Here is a 20,438-nt window from a genome sequence, read left to right as displayed (position 1 = left end):
TACCTGCTGAGGAATGGAGGGCACAAAGATTCCTTTATGATCTATAGTGTTTTTAATCCCCAGGAGAAGCTCTAAATGTTCCTGTTGTAGTTAGTTTGTCTTAGCAGCCATTTAACAATTTGAAAATGTGATCCAGTGTTTCTTATTGAAAAATATGCTAATTTTCTTACAGCTCAGAGAGTCATTTAAAGATCTGAAAAAGAAATTCAACAACCTGAAATTTAACTATACCAAGAAAACAGAAAAAGCTCGAAATTTGAAAGTTCTTAAGATACAGATTCAGCAGGTTGAAGTGTATGCTGAAAAAATGCAGGTAATAACATTAGAAGTTATGGGCTTGATGTAGGTGTTACTGGGTGAAATCGTATGGCTTCTGTTAAGCAGGAGATCGGACTACGTGATTTTGGCCTTCCAATCTATGAATAACAACATACAATGTGTACACCAGTTTCTGACATCATTTATACTGGTGTAAATATAGAGTTACTCCTATTTCTTCAAATCAGTGGAATCACTCCAGATTTGCACTGATATTACTGACATCAGATTCTTGACCTGTATGTTGAAATTAATACTGTAGAAGTTAACAGAATATGCTTTAAAGAAATTAATTTGTTTTTAGCCAAAATGAGATGCTAAAATTCTTCCTTTGCTCTTTTTCTAGATACCATCTAGATCATTCTATTCAAGGGTATATAATAAGAGCCTATCTTTTATAGAAAGATCTATTTCTTTTAAAGTTAAAAAGTTGTAAATGTTTAACTCAATTTACCTTTAGGGAGATGTGTGCTTTTTCCATTGACTGCAATAGGAGTTGTCCATGCCCATCTAAGGGTAGAGCCTTCTGCCTTTGCTTTTGAAAATGTATAGTGTTTTTAACTGTAGTTTTTAGACAACAGGCTATGAAGGGAGATTTGCAAATTTTCCCTACTGTTCAATTTCTAAAAACATCCATGACCTTTCTGTCATCATTGTTAACAAGAGTGTACCTTTCAAAATAGATTCTGAGAAAGAAGATGGATAATTTAGAGAAGAAAGTTACTGGCTGTGTAATAAATCATCCTGATGGTAAAGCTGGTGTCCTCTTGGAGTCAGTCAACGAGTTACAGAAACAGCTGAGCAAATTTGGCAGAGTTGTGGAGGATTACAAGCAAAATTTGGATCTGATTGAGTATCTGCAGCAGATGATGGAAGAGGTATTAATAAAACCTGAAATCCACTCTGTAGCTCTGATATGGAGCCTGCAAAGGGAGATAAAAGCATACTCCTCTATAGTTCGACTTTGTGCCATTAATCCTCTTGGACCCATAAGTTCCTACACTGCCTTTGTGAAGACACCCTGGAGTTTTTGGGGGGATACATTTAACTCACCCACCTTTGCCTCTGGGGCCGCAACACAGCCCTTCTGTGGCTGCTGTTCCAACCAACAAGCTGGATTTACAGCTTCAGTTCCATACATCCTACCCTGGGCTCCTTGAACACTGGATCTGCATAAAGTAGGGTGATTTCTTTGTGATACTATTTCCCATCATCTCAAGGTAATTGGAGATGTAGCACTGTTCTGATTGGCTCAGAGGGACAGATCTCTCTATATCCTATTCAGAGAGACAATGGAGAGGTTACTCAAGGTAGTGATATTGCTCATATGCAATTGTCCCTTTTGTAATATGTTGATGCCACAGAATCAGGATGGAATTAAAGCATAGGCACAGAGGCTGCTCTAGCTATAGGCAAGGTAGACAGCTGCAAGGACAGCAGATTTCTGGGCAGTTGCGACCCCATGTGCCAAGTCATAATGCCATGTGCTCAGATTTCACCCACCACCCATCCGTCATGACAGAGGGGCAGTCAGGCCAAATTTGAGTGGTGAGGGGGGATGGCACATTAAAGTGTTGTGTAGGGCGGCAGAGTGTCCTGAGTGGCCTCTGCATGGGCACTATAAGTCCATTCCTAGAACCAGCTCCTGGAGTCACAAAATCAGAACTCAACCTTCATTTAAAAAAAAACCTTGCTTGTAGGCATCATGGATGCAAAGAAAAGCTTGAAATTGTGACAGGTTTGTAACTGATGCCTGTCTAAGTTTGCAGAGAGCCTGAAACATTAGCTCCAAGACCTCTGAGATGCTTCATTTGTCTTAACTCTGAAACTTGCTGGCAACCCAAGAAGAAGAGGGGCCATGATTCCTGTACAGGACCACGGCATGGGTTTGGGACCATTGGGGAGTCCCTGTGGGTTGTGCTTTGGGCCCTGGATTGATTTAGTTTGGCCATTAATGTATTGGTTGGCTTGTTTTCATGTGTATAGCCTGTAAGCAGCAACTGCAACCTAAGAAAAATATTTTAGTTAGAAAGAGCAAAACAGACTTCACTGCTGATATGTTTAGCATCTAAAAAGAGCTGTACCTCAGCTGAAAATCAGAATTTTCCCAAGATCGATCTCTTAAACGTTCAGATAAACAGAATTAGTAAGGCCATCTCCAGTAGCACCATCCAGTGACTTCCAGCAGTATTACATCTGTCACTTAATAAATTGACTTGTCTTGTTCTGATGGAAAACAGTAAATTGTCAGTGTGTCCTACGTATCTTAGTTTCGTTAATGCTATTTGTCCACTCCCTGCTTCATGTAAGAACAAGGTTTCCATCAATAAGTGTTAATCACAGTGACTCAGACTATTCTGAAACATACATTTGATTATGTTTTCCACAATGTATTCCAGTGCACAACAAAAAGCGATGCATGTTCCCCAAATCAACACGACCTTTACCTGCCGGTCACTGTGTACTGTCTGTGGTTTGTACAGCTGCAAAATGAAATCTTGTTTAAAGATTCAAATCTGTTGTGGTTAAAACAGAATACTTTAAATTTCTAAATCAGCTAAATATATGATTTCCTCCCCCCCATCCACACACTCTTGTGTAGGTGCTTCTGCTGAGAATCAAGCACATTCCTATCATCATGGTCATTTATTTTTAGCAATAAAGCTGTTTCAGTTCTTCATTCTAATCTAAATACATGACTAATAACTTTCCTTCATGACAGATCAAAATGTTAATCCTTGGACAAAACAATTTCCCCACTGCCAATAAACACTCCCAAAATCCATTTCATCCCTGAGGAGGTGAATAATTTGGCAGCAATTGTGCAATTACATTTGTTTAATCCCCCCACCCCCTGGAAAAAGATGGGATTTCCCAATGCTAAACTTTGAAGAATGATTTTATTCTGAAAAACTGTTTTGTAACTATTCTGTTTTACTGAACTGTAAAAATAGCACCATCTCACTCAACAGATTTTTGACTCATGTATGCAGAGTCATCAGTTCTGATCTTAATGACAAAAAAAATGAGTGAACTTTACTCCTACTAGCCTTGCAGAGCCAACGTAGCTAAGACTGAGTGAGCACCAGATTCTGTTCCACTTTGTGCATCACTCTAAATTGTTCACTGAGGATGTGCTCTAAAGCCCACTGAGCCCAATAGAAAGACCCTCAATGATTTCCGTGGTTGTTAGATCAAGTTGTAATTTCCAGTGAGTTAAATCTATGCAACCTCATAGAAGACATTGGGTTTCACAGATGTAACTGAAGTCATACTTTGAAGTCCATTGAGTTATAACAGGTGTAACTGAGGGTTTGATTTGTCCTGCAGAATCTCTATTGATGCATAAGAGCACAGACTTTGTTCCTAGCCCAAACTGAGGTTCGAAAGGTAGTAACTAAAAAATAATATCATTTTGCTTGTAAAGAGAGTGCATTTGTATGGAGTCCAATGCAACTTAACAGAAAATTCATCAACTCTTGATTGTAGGAATAATATTGCAAATGAGTTATCATTCATCAGGTTATGCTATCACCACATATTTTCTGAACATTATTTGTGTCACTTCTCATCTTTACTGCTGTTATTCAAAGACACATAAGAATAGGACAAACCTACTGCACCAAAAGCTCTTACTGTTAATATTTGTTTAGTTTTTATAAAGTTTTGTTGTATCCATTTCTTCAATGCCATGGTTTTTCCCTCTCTAATGCATGCCAGTGTCAGTTTTGGTATGAAGAAGCAAGTGCTACAGTCGTTAGAGTTGGGAAGTATTCTGCAGAGTGTAAAACGAAGGAAGCAGTGGCAATTCTCTATAAGCAGTTCTATAAATTTATCAAGCCTATGGTGCCTCAACAAGAGGAAAGAATTCAGCAGATCACTGACCTTGCTAAACACATATATGGTAAGGACTCCTTTAAGCTGCCTAGCGATTGTGCTGTTGACCAAATGCAAATTGAACAGTTTGGGACAGGAGAAAGCAAGGGACTGTTTAATTTCTACATTTATTTATTTTTAAAAGAAAATCCCACAAGGTTAAAATCAAATGCTTTTTTAAGTATTGACTGGGCACTTGTTTCTAGAAGTATCCAATTATCTAGAAGCCACCAATGCTGATGCCCTGGAGGGAACAAAGTATAAGTACCCTTTCTCTCTCTGAGGTGCGCATGGGCCAGTGGACCACATGAGCCCCTTCCGTTCAGCCCTTTGCTCAAGCAATTGCCCTTCTTGTCCTTCCCCACTTAACCCAAAGGAGATGGGGAGCCTTAAAGTAGCCAAAACTGCTGTTCCTCACACTGGCTAGAGAAAGCCCCCCACCTTTAAGGTAGTGCGGAACACAATGTTCTAAGGCTGAAAAATATGAGATGTTGCAGAACTAAGGGTTAAAAAACATAAATCAGAATTTAAGTTCTGAAAAGTTCATTGGGCATTTGCTTTTCCATCTGCACTCTGAGTTACCCTGAAGTCTAAATTAAATGTCCTTGAAGTTTTTATGAGATTAGAATTAAGACTTTATGGTTAACTGTGTTTTGTAACTGGAAAATCTATGAAGTTGAAGTATTTCATAGCTATAGATCTTTGAGCTGAATGCATATTTTACATTAACACTCCTTATAACTAGGGGTATTTGATTATTGCCTTATGTATGTCATGTACATAACTGTATGCAGTGTTGGTATAGCCATGTCCATCCTAGGGTATTAGAGAGAGAAGCTTGACTCTTTCACCAACAGAAGTTGGTCCAGTAAAAGATATTTACCACACCCATCTTCTCTCTCTGATGTAGTAGCTGGCAGATTGCTCTGTAGGTGTTATATTGACAGAAGGGAAGATTGTGGTTTAAGCACAGACCTGATGTCGGAAGATCTGAATTCTCTTCCTGTCTCTCCCAGTGACTTTCTAGTTACTTTATCTAACAGTCTCTAACTGGAGGAAACTGTGAAAGCCCCTCAGAAAATCTGGCTAGTACAGAATGCAGCTGCCCTCTGCTTAATGTTGTGGGCTAGATAGAACATATCACACCTGTGCTCAATTATTTACATAATTTATAAAACTTGATTAAGTGCCCATGAAAGCTCAAGAAATTCATAACTAATTTTGGTAGTCACAGAACTGAGGGCCACATTTTTCAGAGTACAAATTGTGTATACATACCAGTTTATGCAAATGAAACCTGTATTTGCACAGCTGCATGTAGAAGTGCAGGTTGTGCATCTGCAAATGGCTGCACACATACGAACTGAGTGCCCAGAATCAAGAGGTCGTTTAAAATTAGGTGCTGAGTTCCTTATAAATTCAGTGCTATTAACTTACAACCCAGTTTGTCAGAAAATATCTTTAGTGTAGTATCTCCAAGAAGGCTGGGGAACCTAACTGCATAATTGGCCAACATACCCAGAAGAAAAGGACAGCCCAGGGTACAAGCCCCGAACCCAACAAAATAAACACTGGGGCAGGTTTATGTATGGAGAAAAATGACTAATGATGTCATTCATTTCTCCAATCCTTGCTTAGTTAAGCCACCTAATCATCTGCCATGTAGCCTGTGGGTTAGTGTTAAAGCCCTATGACTAGAGGGAGCTCATGCTGTGTCACCCCCTCCTGGGAAAAGAGGCATTCCCAGTCCTGGGCTGCTTAGTGAAAACTGATAAGCCAAATGGTGAGATTACAATTTTAATGTACACTTAGATACTCCCTAACTTACACTCTTTTCAGTGTTGAAAATTATGTGTGGAGGGGCCAGTAGCCACTGTCTGTCTGCCATGCTCACCATTTTAAGCCTAACTACTGTAGAATACGGTGTGGGGACAAACTCCTCTTGAGCCAGAAATGCTGCTGGGGGTTCCTTCACATTCTGTACACCCTTATATTGGGAAATGCCTCCTCATCCCCTTAACTGTTTTTTTTTTCCCCCCTGCCTGGGAGGTCAGCATAATTTTTGGACTGAAAAACCCCTTTTAAGTCTCCCCTGGCTGAATAAAAGAGCTGTTAGCCCTAGAGAGACTTGTAGGGTCCACTTTCCCTTTAAAATCGTTTGTCAGCTGGTCAGTGACATTGTTTAGTCAGGGAGGAACTGACCCAAAAGACTTGGATAGATTGTGAGGGTCAGTAACCAGAAAGCTTTAAGTTAGGAGGGACTTCACCCTATACTGTAAAACTAATGGAACAAAACAGAACCTACAGAAAAGTGCAATTATTTGTCTGATATAATATTGTATTGATTTCATTGTTGTGCTGTTTGTTTTCTGTCTGCAGGTTTTGAAGAAGGAAGGAAATATATTGAGAGAACAATAATAAGACACAAAGAAGTTCTTGATTCTATTGATGAATTGTGTATCTCTTTAAGAGAACTTGAAGAACAGATTGTGGTAATTTCATTTTATTTGGAGAATATATCATGACAGTTTTAAAATAGCTTATATAATGCTAGTATTTTGATAAATATTTTGTGTTAAGAAACTGTAGTGAGACAATTTGAGGAAGACTATGTATTTCTTAATGACACAGACTCTTACAGCAAAACAGGCTCTTTCTTACCAGTTATTCTTCCATTACAGCACAGACATAATGCCGTGTCTAATCCTCCTGGCCTTTTAAACTCTCCTTGTACTCCCTTCTCACTGCAATTAGAGCCCTCCAGCAACCTTCTGAGGAGGAAATTTACAGTTCAAGTACTTCTTCTCCTGTTTCCACTTCCTTTGATGTCACAAGACTTTGGTGCCTTACTTCTGGGAATGTCAAACAGCCAGTCTTGGCTTCTCTCCACTCGCCATGAAAAATTGCTGTCAAATTGTATTAAAAGGAGTAATTTCAGTTTAGAAAACAGAATCATAAAATAAATGCTAAAGCAGAATAATAGTATTTCTAACCTAACACTCTGATAAACATATATATTTATGCATAACCATTTAGTTACAATATATTGATTAAGCAGGAATTATGGAATTGCAGTAGCCGCTCCATAGTTAAGAATGAAGCTAGATTCCTATTAAAAGCCCAATTTTCCCCCAAAGAAACTAAACCCTCAAAAATTGCACATATTAAATCATATCTCATGATGAAAATTTTCTTGGAAGTTTAGAGAAGTTTGAAGTTAAGGCACTTAAAACATTTCCCTGTTGTTGACTTTTTGAGCAATTTCTTAACTTTTAAAATTTCATACCTTTGCTTCCAGATTTGTTTTGCTTTGTTGGCCTTGCAGAAGAGTCTTTGTAATTCCCCTAACTGATCCTGGCCCCCTGAATTTAAAAGATACATCACATAAATTTGCTTATGATGGGGTATCACCTCGGGCTGGTCATCACTACGGGGAGATCAACACTGCTGCAATCGATGCAGCAGGGGTTGATTTAGCTGGTCTAGTGAAGACCTGCTAAATCGATGGCAGAGCGCTCTCCAGTCGACCCTGGTACTCCAGTTCTCCAAGAAAATTAAGGTAAGTCGACGGGAGAGCGTCTCCCGTTGATGCAGTGCAGTGAAGACACCTCAGTAAGTCAATTTAAGTTACGTTGATTCCCGCTGCATTATTCACATAGCTGGAGTAGAGTAAATTAGGTTGACTTACCCCAGTAGTGAAGACAAGCGCACTGAGGTAGGCAGAGTTGGGATTAACTAGAAATTTGTTAGAGCCAATGTATAAAGAAGAGGCATACAAAGTACAGGCAGAGGCCCTGAGGGAAAGAAACAGCATTTTCCTTCCCCAGATCCAGACCACAAATTAAGAGCAAATGAGAAACTTATATTTTGTCTTTTTTGAATCAGGCTGAAGAGAGCCCCAGCTCTGATTTCTTATAAATGTAGCTAGGTGGTAAAATGCTCTGTTCTGTTCAAATTTGCATGTATCCTAAATCTTGTTTCATGTTTCCTTGTCTTCTCACCCTATCCCGTTACCTGGGCTACAACTTAGGCCTCACTTATGCAGAGCTATTTCCATATGTAAACAGAGGAATAATTAAAGATATGTTACAATTTTCATAATTATTAATTGGTCTGCTATAGACTTCAGTCATGGCTGTGGAAGTGGGGGAACATGGAGGAACAAGAGTCAAGGAGAGCCGGGTCAGGGGGACAGGAAGTGTAGGGGATGGTTGAGCTCTGCCAAGGCATGGAGTTGGGAGCTGTGGAGGAGGCAGATAGAGAAGGTGGGCAAGAAACTGTCATGGCATAAAGGATGAAGGGGGAAAATGAGGGTAAGGGAAAGAGGTGCAGGGAATTAGAGGAGGCACAGAGGACTGGGGACATAAAAAGGCAGAAGCTTTAATCCATGTAAACACCAAGCTATTGATCTAGGACTTTAAGTTCTTAAAGATTTAAGGCCCTAGTTCTCATTTACACTAACACCTTTTTGCAGTATAAAGGAATGTAAATGAGATTTAGATCTGTCAATGTAGATAAGTCTTCCCCTCTAAAGCCTTCTGTGATGGCCTTGCTAAAGTCTTCAGGACAGGAACCCAATTTAATGGGCCTTATAGGATCTGTCAGAGCAGTTCTCCATTCCTGAAGATTGTAAGTGTCAACTCAATTTAAATTGGATCCTTTGAATGAGAAATGGGATTTTAAAATCCTAGCAATTTTTTTTTTAATTTCTTGCATCTATTTTTGCAAATTTTAGGAGACAATATTGAGGTTGTGTGGGTGACCAAGAGTGGTGAAAAGATTATGTGGCAGTGGGAAACCAGTTGGATCCTGTAACTATTCCTTTCCAGATATTCTGATAGCTGTGCTTTTGAAAGGTATAGAATGGTTGTAAAAGAAAGTGTAATATTGTTTCTTAGTGTTAGCTTGACCCAAGTGACATGCAGCTTCTAGCATAGCTCTTTTTAACAAAGAGTTTTTGGCAAATACATTTTATATCTGAGTAATTCACTTACTTCCCATGCTGACAGCTTGTTTCCCTGGCATATTTATCTTTGGCTTTTCTTTGGGTTTTTTCCCAGAGCTAGGGCAGTGGGCCAGATAGCTGCCTGTCCCCTCTACTCCTCCTATAACTCAATATTCCCTCTGAGGCTGTGTTCAGATGTCTAAACCTTTTAATTACGATGTTTGGACATTGTTGTGATTGTGTATTATTGGTGAGTTAATAATTTTCCAAGTTAAAGCATATTTGACTCAGCTCATTATCCCTTGTCTCTTGACAAGGAAGTCTTTTAGTTTTCCTCCTAATTTGCATGTGGGCATTTCAAAGGGAGTTGGGCTATTTCAAATAACTATTTTGATCATGGATAAGGAGAAGTGAAATGCACAAGTAACTTGCCTTCTCTGTATATATTTCAAAAGACAGTTAATTCCTCCTAGGTATCCCTCCTTTGTATCTGGATATCTTTCAAAATGTGCCTTGGGGATGTTTGAGCAAACATCCATTTTAGAAAGAAACTCATTAGATGATAATAGTGTCTTCACCACATGAAATTTCTTTGTTTCGACTGCTTTGTAAACTTAGCCTATTGCTTTTAAACACAGTCCTAACTTTTTTATGCATTTATAAATTATTTATATTTTCTCTTTTCTCACACTATTATGGAGGACATGGACTGAGAGTTGGAGTGATTATTTGATGGGTAGTCCTTTTTGTTTTCTTATATGTTTTCATGTAAAAACTATGCACCCAGTGCATAGTTCGAGAACCTATTACCTGTAGGCACTTTGTTTTCTAAAAATGAATACATTAATAAAATAATAACTGTCAAGGTTCCTTCCCCACTCTGAACTCTAGGGTACAGATGTGGGGACCTGCATGAAAACCTCCTAAGCTTACTTTTACCAGCTTAGGTTAAAACTTCCCCAAGGTACAAATTAATTTTACCCTTTGCCCTTGGAATTTCCACTGCCACCACCAAACTTTAACTGGGTTTACTGGGAAGCGTAGTTTGGACACGTCTTTCCCCCCAAAATCCTCCCAACCCTTGCACCCCACTTCCTGGGGAAGGTTTGGTAAAAATCCTCACCAATTTGCATAGGTGACCACAGACCCAAACCCTTGGATCTTAGAACAATGAAAAAGCATTCAGTTTTCTTACTAGAAGACTTTTAATAGAAGTAAAGGAATCACCCCTGTAAAATCAGAATGGTAGATACCTGACAGGGTAATTAGATTCAAAACATAGAGAATCTCTCCAGGCAAAACCTTAAGTTACAAAAAAGACACACAGACAGGGATAGTCATTCTATTCAGCACAGTTCTTTTCTCAGCCATTTAAAGAAATCATCATCTAACACATACCTAGCTAGATTACTTACTAAAAGTTCTAAGACTCCATTCCTGTTCTGTCCCTGGCAAAAGCAGCATACAAACAGACACAGACCCTTTGTTTCTCTCCCTCCTCCCAGCTTTTGAAAGTATCTTGTCTCCTCATTGGTCATTTTGGTCAGGTGCCAGCGAGGTTACCTTTAGCTTCTTAACCCTTTTCTTAACCCTTTTTTCCTCTGGCCAGGAGGGATTTTAAAGGGGTTTACCCTTCCCTTTATATTTATGACAATAACAAATGCACATCAAGTCAGATGCTCAGCTAGGGACCATCAAATGCTCTTAACTGATCATTGTAACCTTTTATTTTGATAACACTCTTAGAATGTTCAGAGAAATAAGTTCTAACCAGTCAAAAGGAATAGTACCAGAGGTGAAATTTGTTTGAAAGAGAGAGAAAGAGAGGATTATTCCTCAACCTGTACTCTTCACCAAATGGAAGATATTCCTTTCCTGAGATGTGTTGTGTTCTCAGAGATTAAACTAATACTCGTATAGTCCATTCACAATATGTCTGACTGGCTTTCACCTGCATCTTTTAATGAATAACTCATTCAGTAAAGTGTCTGAATATATACACAGTGCTCTCAGCCAACAGGATTGATTCCTTTTTAATCTTTTTTTTAAAAAGCAATAAAATCTCACACACACACACACACACCAAGGTCACCTTACACTGTCAAAGGTAATCTGACATGGCTGTCAAATATTAAAAGGAAAATCACTTTGGGTTTTTTTCAAGGGAAATATAAAAGATTGTTTCTGGAAAAATGAACTAGCTTCTAGGAAGAGCACTGCAGTGCACTCTAGAGCAGTTTTCTACATGTGATGGTATTCTTAGTTGAATGGAAAAATGATAAGGCAGCATTTTTGCTAGAGAGACTTATTCAGGACGGTAACTTTACTCCACTCAGCTGAAGTGATAAGTATAAAACTGTAACTATAGAGTTTCTGGCTTTCCTTGGTTTGCAGCATGTTGGTGTCCTTTGAAGCTAAAGTCTAGATTTCTGTCTTACCAATTCCTAAAGGATTTATGCTGCCTTAAGAAAATACAGTATGGTAGGTTGAATTTATGCTATGCACATGCCTATTTATAAGAGGTTGTGCAGTCTTCCGAGAGGTATTCAGATGACAAAATATTCTAGAAATGCAAATCAGTCAGCCAAAATAAAATGATACATCATCGATGTAAAATTTCTGTGTAATATGGGCCCAGACAGTAGGGAGAAAGTTAGTTTCCCAAGCCAAACAGATCATCTATGTGGCTGTTGCTTTAGAGAAAGAGAGAACTTTCTCCTCTCCATCCTCTAGACTTTTAGAATCATATTGCACTTCTTGGAGATTCTCTAATGGCTCCTTCCTTTCCAGAACAAGCTCCCCAAAGTCTATACCCACGTTTTAGTTATCCACTCTTTCTAAAGGTTCCATTTCCATAATATTTTATGTTCCCTTTGCTGCCCCTGTTTCTGGGAACAGTCTCCTTGAAGTTTCCCAGCTTCCTTGCCAAACAGGTCAGCTCTCCAGACAGTTCCATATACTGTCTTCAGTTTCCCTACCCTCGAAAAGCTTCTGTCACCTTTGGTCCATGCATATCCTGGATATTGTGTAAGATGGACAAATCAGGCTTTGCCTAATAGGTCTGCTATAACCAATTTATACTGTGCTGGTAACAGATTGTAGTATATATTTCAAATGTTTACTTTACCACCATGTACAGGATGTTAGTGTAACACACAGTCAACTATTACCTTGTAGTGCTCTGTCCCTGAAGTTTCTCTTTATATAACAGGAAGCTGCATTAAAAGAAAAAACACCGGATACAGCTGGTTTTGTTGAGGAGTCAGTCACTATACCAAGAAAACTAGAAAGAAACAGGCAGGAGACATATAAGGAAGTTACCAAAGCAAAGCGAGAGGTTAGTAAAGTTTTCTGCACTGGAACTTTGTGTAAACTAAAATTTTTGGTGCATTCCTAAAAGGTCTGTACTTTATCGCTTCGAATGGCTGGAAGCTTCCCTCAACATGGGCATGATCAGTGTAGTTCTTCCCCATCCCTTCACTTTCCATTTTCTCCTCTTCCTCCCCTTACCTGCTGTCCAACTTGCTCTGCTCCCTTCTTCCTTTCCTTTGTTCCTCTTCTCTTCCCAATCACTGTGTAGTAGTGAGACTGTCACATCCTCTTCAGTGGAATTGTAATATCCAATTTTAGTCAGCTGATCCCTCTTCTCCATTTCTATTCCTTGCCACTCCCATCTCCGTCTGTTTCTTCTTACTCCTCTCCCTATTTTCCATGGGACTGTATCTGCAGGATTCCACCTTCCCATGAGTAGAGTCTAACTCTGCCCTGTCTGTTTACAATACAGTAAGGCTCATGGGAATAATATTAGGGGGGTTCCTCTTATTATGATACTAAAGGTAATCTTTTAGTTCCTTACTCTTAATAATCCCCGATATCCTCACATTCTTATTTCTCCTAACAGACAATGTAATAAATTATTGCAGATATAAATATTTCACTCATAACTCAGGCTGGATTTGAACCAGACTGAAAGTTGAAAGACTAGTGCTTTTATCTAGCAAAATGTTTGGGTACTGGAGACCTAAATGATTTATGTTGCTTTAATTTTTTTTCCTTGTAGGTGGAGTCAGATACACTCACTGAAAGTCCAGAAATCAGAATTAAAACGGAAAACAACAGTATGCTTCTCACTGCCCATCTTAAAAAGGTATCTGCGGTTCATTCTGACATTTAATTTTTAAAAATCAAAACGTAAGCAAATTCTCCCTTTGACGTTCCCATCTGGTGTTGTCTGGACCACTGATCTGCTAGGCCATTCCAATCCTTGACTCTGGGAGCCAGCCTTACCCTCCTCTGCTGTGAGAACCCCCACTCCTAGGCTGTTCACGCACAGCCTCTGGCATGTAAGCTGCTCCCACCTACTTGCAAGCGAATGACACTAGCCAATATCTCCGGTCCCAGAAACAACCCTAGGAACCTCCGTCTTGCAGTGTCCAGTTATGCCCACTGGACGCTGCAAGCTTAATTTAACAAAGAAATTTATATGTACCAGCCTTGTAATCAGGGGGAGTCTCTGACACACTGCAAACCGAATGCACTGCTTCAGGTAGAATAAACAAACAGGTTTATTAACTATAAATGTAGATTTAAGTGATTATAAGTCAACGCATAGCAAGTCAGATTTGGTCAAATGAAATAAAAGCAAAATGCATTCTAAGCTGATCTTAATATTTCAATGTCCTTACAAACTTAGATGCTTCTCACCAGAGGCTGGCTCTTCAGCCAGGCTCTCCCCTTTGATCAGTGGTTCAGTCGCTTGGTTGTAGTGATGTCTGTAGATGTAGGCGGAAGAGAGAGAGCATGGCAAAATGTCTCTCCCTTTTATCATGTCCTTTCTTTCCTCTTGGCTCCCTCCCTCCGCCCCTTCAGAGTCAGGTGAGCATTACCTCATTGCAATCCCAAACTGTCCAAGGGATGGGGTGACTCCCTCCAGGATCTAACAGATTCTTTTGTTGCTGCCTGAGCAAGTGTCCATTGTTCCTGTGAGGCTGGGCTGGGTTTGTCGCATCCATGCCCTGCTGAGGTGTGAACTGCCTCTTTGTTCTTAGAGAGTTTTTGCATGGGCTTGCTTTAAGCCATGAGGTTACATTTTCAGCCTCATAACTATATACATGAAATTATAACCTTACCATAACATTACTGTAACAATTACTATAACATCATTATAACAACCAGGCTCAGTGCATTACGAGCCTTCCAAAGACACCCAACATGACAAACTTTGCATTGGATACCACACAATCATTTTATAAAGATGAACATGGGGGTGTAGGGTTTTCCCCCGAGGTACAGTCTGTCACACTGCCCTAGTCTCAAAAGTCCTAGTAGGACTTTTGCCCTACAATTGAGTAATTAACAGAGGATGCTGAAACGCTGACAGACTGATCTTTAGGATCAGTTTCTGCTCTGTTACATTGATGTAAGTCCAGAGTAATTCCAGTAAGTCAGAGGAGTTACTCCAGATTTGTGTCAGGGTAAATGATAGCAGAGCAGGCTTCTAATGAAAATGTGATGGAACACAATTACAGCTGTCAGCAGTTCAGCATGGTGACAAGTCATACATAATCTGTGCTGCAATTGGTACAAGGCTCTACATCAAATATGCAACAACACTAAATCAGCCTGCTCTTCATGTTCACCTGAAAACAGTTCAGTCACCTTTTTATTGTCTGAGTTACATGCAGTAGAGATCAGAAATAAATAACCAAATAATACTGTGCATGCTGATGATAATGCATGATGGAACCAAGTAAGGCTGACTCAAAGAATTACAATACACGCTCACGCATCTTAATGGACTAAATTGTTTTTACTCAGTGAATATACAGAAATTGCATACGAAAACTCCCAAATTGTTAGTGCCTAAATATGGGACTTAGTGGGACAAGCAATACAAGAGAAATATTTAAATTACTGGTATTAATTTCTTTACCATAAAGAACAGATTGGAACCTCAGGATCCTGATTCATCTAAGTACATGTAAATAAAGCACCATAATAATGTGAAATATTCCTCAGGGTGGGAGGTGGTAAATTCAAGTAAAATTTAAAAAAAAAAAAAGAAAGAAAAGAAAACCAGGATAGCTGATAATGGATAATGTTTAAGATTTCTGTTTGGCAATCTGACAATATGGATGAAGAATGCTACAAGCTAACTTGCGTGAAGTCTTGGTGCAACACAGCTAACAATAAGCTCTGTTTGTTTAAAAACAAAAGGCTTCCTTTCTGCTGATGAACTGGAAGTAAGCTTAATTAACATACTGTGTGTTACTCCCCTTCCAATACCGAGTGTTGCCTGGGCTCCCTTTTTTAATTACAGGGTGCAATAGGGACTCAATTGAAATCGGTGGGAGGTTTTGCTATAGACATCAATAGAGCTAAGATTTCACCTGAAGTTTTGGGACTCAGTTCCATTCAGTTATTTCAGTATTAGTATTCAGCCTTCCAAAAAATGCTCTTGGTCCTTAGCTGTGGCATACACACCTTCGTACTTCCTCATTCCTGGGTCTGTTGCACACCAGGCCCAAATCCCCGCTATAAATTAGAGCAGCCTCAAGGATGCTCAAATTTACTCCAGTTGCCAGTCAACCCATCTACCAGCCATTACAGCAGCTGGAGATTGCTGGGGTTCAGGAAAGCCCAATATACACCCTCTTTTCTGATGCTACACAGCCTTTTAGGCTAGCTGCTGTATGCCACTGAAAGATTCTCTTTGTTGGTGTGGCCTTTCCATGGTAGGCTATATCTACTTTGGGGTCACTTCATATAGATGGAGTGGAACAAAGCAGCCTTACTATGGTGAAGGACCTGGGCCATTGATTTCATTCAGAGCTTGGAGACTAGCTGTTTAGAAATTACTTAGCCCTATCATTTTAAAATATGCCTGCTCAGGCTTTAATATTCTTCCAGGAGGTTCTCACTCTGGTCTAATAAATACAGTTAGTCTAACTTTGTTATTGAAATACTACATAGAGTACATAGAATCTGATCTTGGTCTCTGGAACCCCAGATACAGCCTCAGGGCTTAATGATGTGCAAGCCTGGGCAGGACTGAAGCTGAAACAGGTATATGTGACAATATCAGAAGGTCAAATGAGTTTGATATGTCCAGTTAGCAATTAATCACCACTCTAATAAACAATTGACAATATCTCCAACCCTAACATCTTGGCTTGATGCAGTAGTCTTGATTAGATCTGAGTGAATAGCAGGGGCAATCCATTCACATACTTTTCAGCAAATTAAGAACTGAAATTTTTATTTGCCATGTTCACACCCATTTTCTATTCTCTTTTAAATGATATTTGTGAGGTTAGAGTTCATCAAATGGTGGATGTTTATAGAAAATGAATTCCAAGCCCACTTCATTTCATGACCAAATTAATCATTTCAGGCAGAATAAAAGTAGTAGAACTCCTGCTTTTTCCAGTCAGTTCACCAAAAGAGACTGATGTGTCTGTGTAGTGAATCACCACAGCCTTCAACTTCATGTGCTCATTTGTTAGTGACAATATGTGTGGTGGATGGAGATAGGTGACAGAAAATTGGAGACCTATACATTCAATTAATGCACTTGGCTGATTGATGAAATATTTTGTACAGAGCTTAACAGCAGCACTGGACAACAAGAAAGGGATTGTGCTCTCAAAATACCTTCCCGGAGCTTTGGTTCAAATGTACTTTACTGGGATGGATGGGTATGTGATTGCACCTTTCACAGTTGCCATTGTACAAAGCCCTGGCCAGATCCAGGCACAGAAGCAATTAAATAAACCAGACTAGGGGCTTACCTACACTTGAAATGCTACAGTGGCACAGTTTCATTGTAAACACCTACCTACACCAATAGGAGCTCTTCTCCCGTTGGCATAGGTAATCCACCTCCCCGAGAGGCAGTAGCTAGGTCAACGGAAGAGTTCTTCTGTCAACCTAGTGCTGTCTACACAGGGACTAAGGTCAGCTTAACTATGTCACTCAAGGGTGTGGATTTTCTAATCTGACCTAATTTTCAAGTGTAGACCAGGCCTACATCCATGCTGGTTTGCAGCTGCAATTGTGCAATCATGTGCCACGTGCAACTACTTTATGTGAATATGATTAGAGAAAATTCATCTATATTTGGACCTGAGCTTATAATATTAAAATAATAGTAATGTTTTTGCTCCCAGTAATGATTCAGGCAAGGTCTGAGTCAACTGACCAGAAAACAAAAAGATTTAAAATGTTCTAAAAATTCCTTAAACCTGCTGGTCTAGCTCCTAAACCCACAAACTGCAACCAGCCACTCTCTTCCCAAGAGAATCAAAGGCCCCAGTAACTTCACTATAATAAAGAAGGAATGGTACAGTCAAACTCATGCAGGAAATAGATACTATACCATGTTACTATGGTGACCATTCACAAAGCAGTAGCAGATTAACAAACACCCATGTAAACACAGGGCACAGGGAATCTACTGGCTGACACCTGTTCACACAAAAGCCTGTACATTGATATTAGGTGCTATATCAATAAAAATATAAAGTGTTCAGATTGTATTTCCTTTCAGACTGTATGCATGCTGTTTGGAGCTCCTGTTACCTAACTGCAAATTTTCTGCTTTGATTCTCTGCCACACGAATTTCTTCCTGCTTCCCAGAGTGGATTGAGTTTAATAAGAAGTAATATTCCAAATATTTTTGCTAACTTGCGTATGAAAATATGGATGTGCGCTACAGTAACTTGTTCTCTCTTTTTGTTCTATTTTTAAGGAAGAGACGAGACTGGCTGATATTTCAGTTGTCTGCCCAGCTGGTGAGGATTTTGTTTCACAGGATATGGCGCTGTCTCCTTCTGCCAAAGAGGATAATTTACAGACTGAGCTCCTGCCAGAAGAAATGCCCTCCAGGGAAGAATATAAATGTATATCACCTGATGATATCTCTTTGCCCTTGCTTTCTGAGATGCCTGAATCCTACCTCCTACATTCTGAAGCTGATCTGGAAGAGCAGCCCTGCTGTAGTTCTCATAGTCTGCATGTCAGCTCCTATAGCTTGCAAATGCAGATAAACACTGGCAGTAAAAGAATGACTGATGAGTCTGATCTCTTAACACCTGTTGCTTATGCTGACACTTCAAATCATAGAAGGGAAACCACATCAGATGAGTTAGAGAGATTTTTCCCATCTACCATAGATCGCTATCCAAAATTTGGAGTGGAATCTCCTTTGACTTGTACTTCACCAGAAATACCTGAAAACATTACTGCTTCCTGCACAATACATGCAAAGCCTGCATATAGCATGATGAGTGACATGTGTGAGACACATATACAAGACAATGAAGCTCACCGAAGCATGACAGAAACACAAGAACAATTGCATGACATTAATAACTTTACTAAAACCCAAGATAGGCTGCATGCTTTGCCTGTTGCATTCTCGAGTCTCATGTTTCAATCAGACGCCACCAGAAGCTGTCAAAGGCAGATGGTCCCCCAAGAAGAGATTAAAAGTGCATCAGAAAAGAAAAGCATGGTCAGCCTATCTGGACAGGCGCCTAACTTCTCCAAACTGCTGTCCAATGTAACCGTCATGGAAGGTTCTCCGGTGACTTTGGAAGTAGAAGTAGCAGGATTTCCTGAGCCTTCACTGACATGGTGGGTAGCTTATAATGAGAAAAACTAAATATACCTATTGAAATACACATTGCACTATGTATAACTGTGTGTACTAATCTGAAAATTAGAGAGCATTGCTTGTTATCCATATCACTCCACACTTCTGCATGGTTCCATTTGCAAAGAAAAATTTTTTTTCAGTTAACCCACTTGAAATAATATCGCTGCTGTCAACTCTATGAATAATCAGAGCAGCAAAGATTTATTTTCAAATGCAAACACATCAAACACTTTTTTCTGTTATATTATTTTTCAGTGTAACTTTCCACTTTTTAAAATGATTGTGAAAGAAAATTCCCCCTTCAGAGCCAACTTACTGTAGGTGAATTCCTTATCAGTGTGCCTGCTACTTGCAAGCATCCCCTCTTCCCAAAAAATGGAGAGACTGAATGCAAAGAAAATAAGCCTATACACAAGGAAGTCCAGTTTTTCACTGAATATTCACTCTGTCTGCTGCACATTTCCCATGCACAATTTTTAACAATCAAAAGTAGGTTGTTTTTATTACATTTGTAAGAACTTTTATGAGTGAGAAATATAAATATGTCTTCAGAGTAAAAAAAATCTTTTGATAAATCCTTTACTAAAGATTGTAAGAGAGTGATGGAGGGTCCAGAAGATTTCACAATAAAGTAGTCTTTAGAACTTTATGTGCTGGTTTATTTTAATAAAACCCAACTCTAATTTCCCTTGCCATATCATCCACTTATTTTCTCCAAATTCCCATAGAGAACCTCTGTTTTAATTTGCTAATGGGGGTCCATGCACCTGGAGCTATTTTAGTCCAAGTTTTTGCAATACCTAGCACTACAATGGAAAGCAGAGACCGATAGAGAAACATTTTTCCATTTGCAAAGAGAGAGAGTGTTTACCACGTACCATAAACTATCACATACCAAGTACAATTTATTTTTGGAAGTCTTTTAATAATCTGAATTTTCCCTGAAGAATTGCAAAACACATCAAATACTGAAACACTCAGTACATTCTGCCTATATCAGTAACACAGTCATCAGTTTTTAATCCCTGTCTCTTACACTTTGAAAAGGTATTGCTGATGTCTTTACAATTCAGTTTTTAAACATTGATTCACACACAAAAGAATATGTTGCTGGGATTTTTACTTGTTTTTCAAAATAAACTTTAAGTTGAACATTTCTCAAGCCACAATTTTATGAAAATAGTGAAAGTGGATTTTTTTACAATAAAATGTCAGTCCAGAATCATTGTATCCAATTTTGATTGCGCAGATTTATATATTTTAACAGACATATAACAGGAATGGCAGTTTTGCATGTTGGCAATGTTAAATGTAGTATATGTAGAAACTACAGAATCAGACAATTAGGGCCTACCTTACAGAAAGTAAATCAGCAGTACCACCATTGAAATCAGTGGGCCAGATCTTCTGGTGGTGTAAATTGGCATAGATCCCTGAAGTCAGTGAAGCTACACTAATTTTCACTAGCTCAGAACCTGGCCCAATTGAATTACACCAGCTTTACACTGGTATAAGTGAGAGGAACACCAGCCTCATATGCTCTCTTTCTGTTTTCTCTGGCTGAAATTTCTATGTATGTGTCTCTGTCTTATCTATCTAAGGTACTTACATCCTCACCATAGTTATCTGGGTGCCTCACT

At 39.2% G+C, this 20,438-nt stretch overlaps 1 protein-coding gene across 5 annotated transcripts in view; it reads left to right on the top strand.

Moving 5' to 3' along the window:
• The window catches only part of CCDC141 (coiled-coil domain containing 141), a 153,450-nt gene that overhangs the window by 112,375 nt on the left and 20,637 nt on the right, over positions 1 to 20,438 (top strand). For 4 of the 5 annotated variants that reach the window (XM_074967681.1, XM_074967680.1, XM_074967683.1 and 1 more), the window contains 7 exons: positions 173 to 313; positions 1,002 to 1,196; positions 4,039 to 4,222; positions 6,574 to 6,686; positions 12,351 to 12,476; positions 13,200 to 13,286; positions 17,890 to 18,776. In XM_074967681.1, the coding sequence (XP_074823782.1) occupies positions 173 to 313; positions 1,002 to 1,196; positions 4,039 to 4,222; positions 6,574 to 6,686; positions 12,351 to 12,476; positions 13,200 to 13,286; positions 17,890 to 18,776 (1,733 nt within the window). The remainder of the gene's footprint in view (positions 1 to 172; positions 314 to 1,001; positions 1,197 to 4,038; positions 4,223 to 6,573; positions 6,687 to 12,350; positions 12,477 to 13,199; positions 13,287 to 17,889; positions 18,777 to 20,438) is intronic. The other variant, XM_074967685.1, reaches the window with a different exon arrangement.

Source organism: Natator depressus, chromosome 11 (assembly GCF_965152275.1).
Source record: "Natator depressus isolate rNatDep1 chromosome 11, rNatDep2.hap1, whole genome shotgun sequence".
Taxonomy (NCBI): Eukaryota; Metazoa; Chordata; order Testudines; family Cheloniidae; genus Natator; species Natator depressus.
The sequence above is the reverse complement of the archived record's forward strand: the minus strand, read 5'-3'. Positions and strand labels throughout refer to the sequence as shown.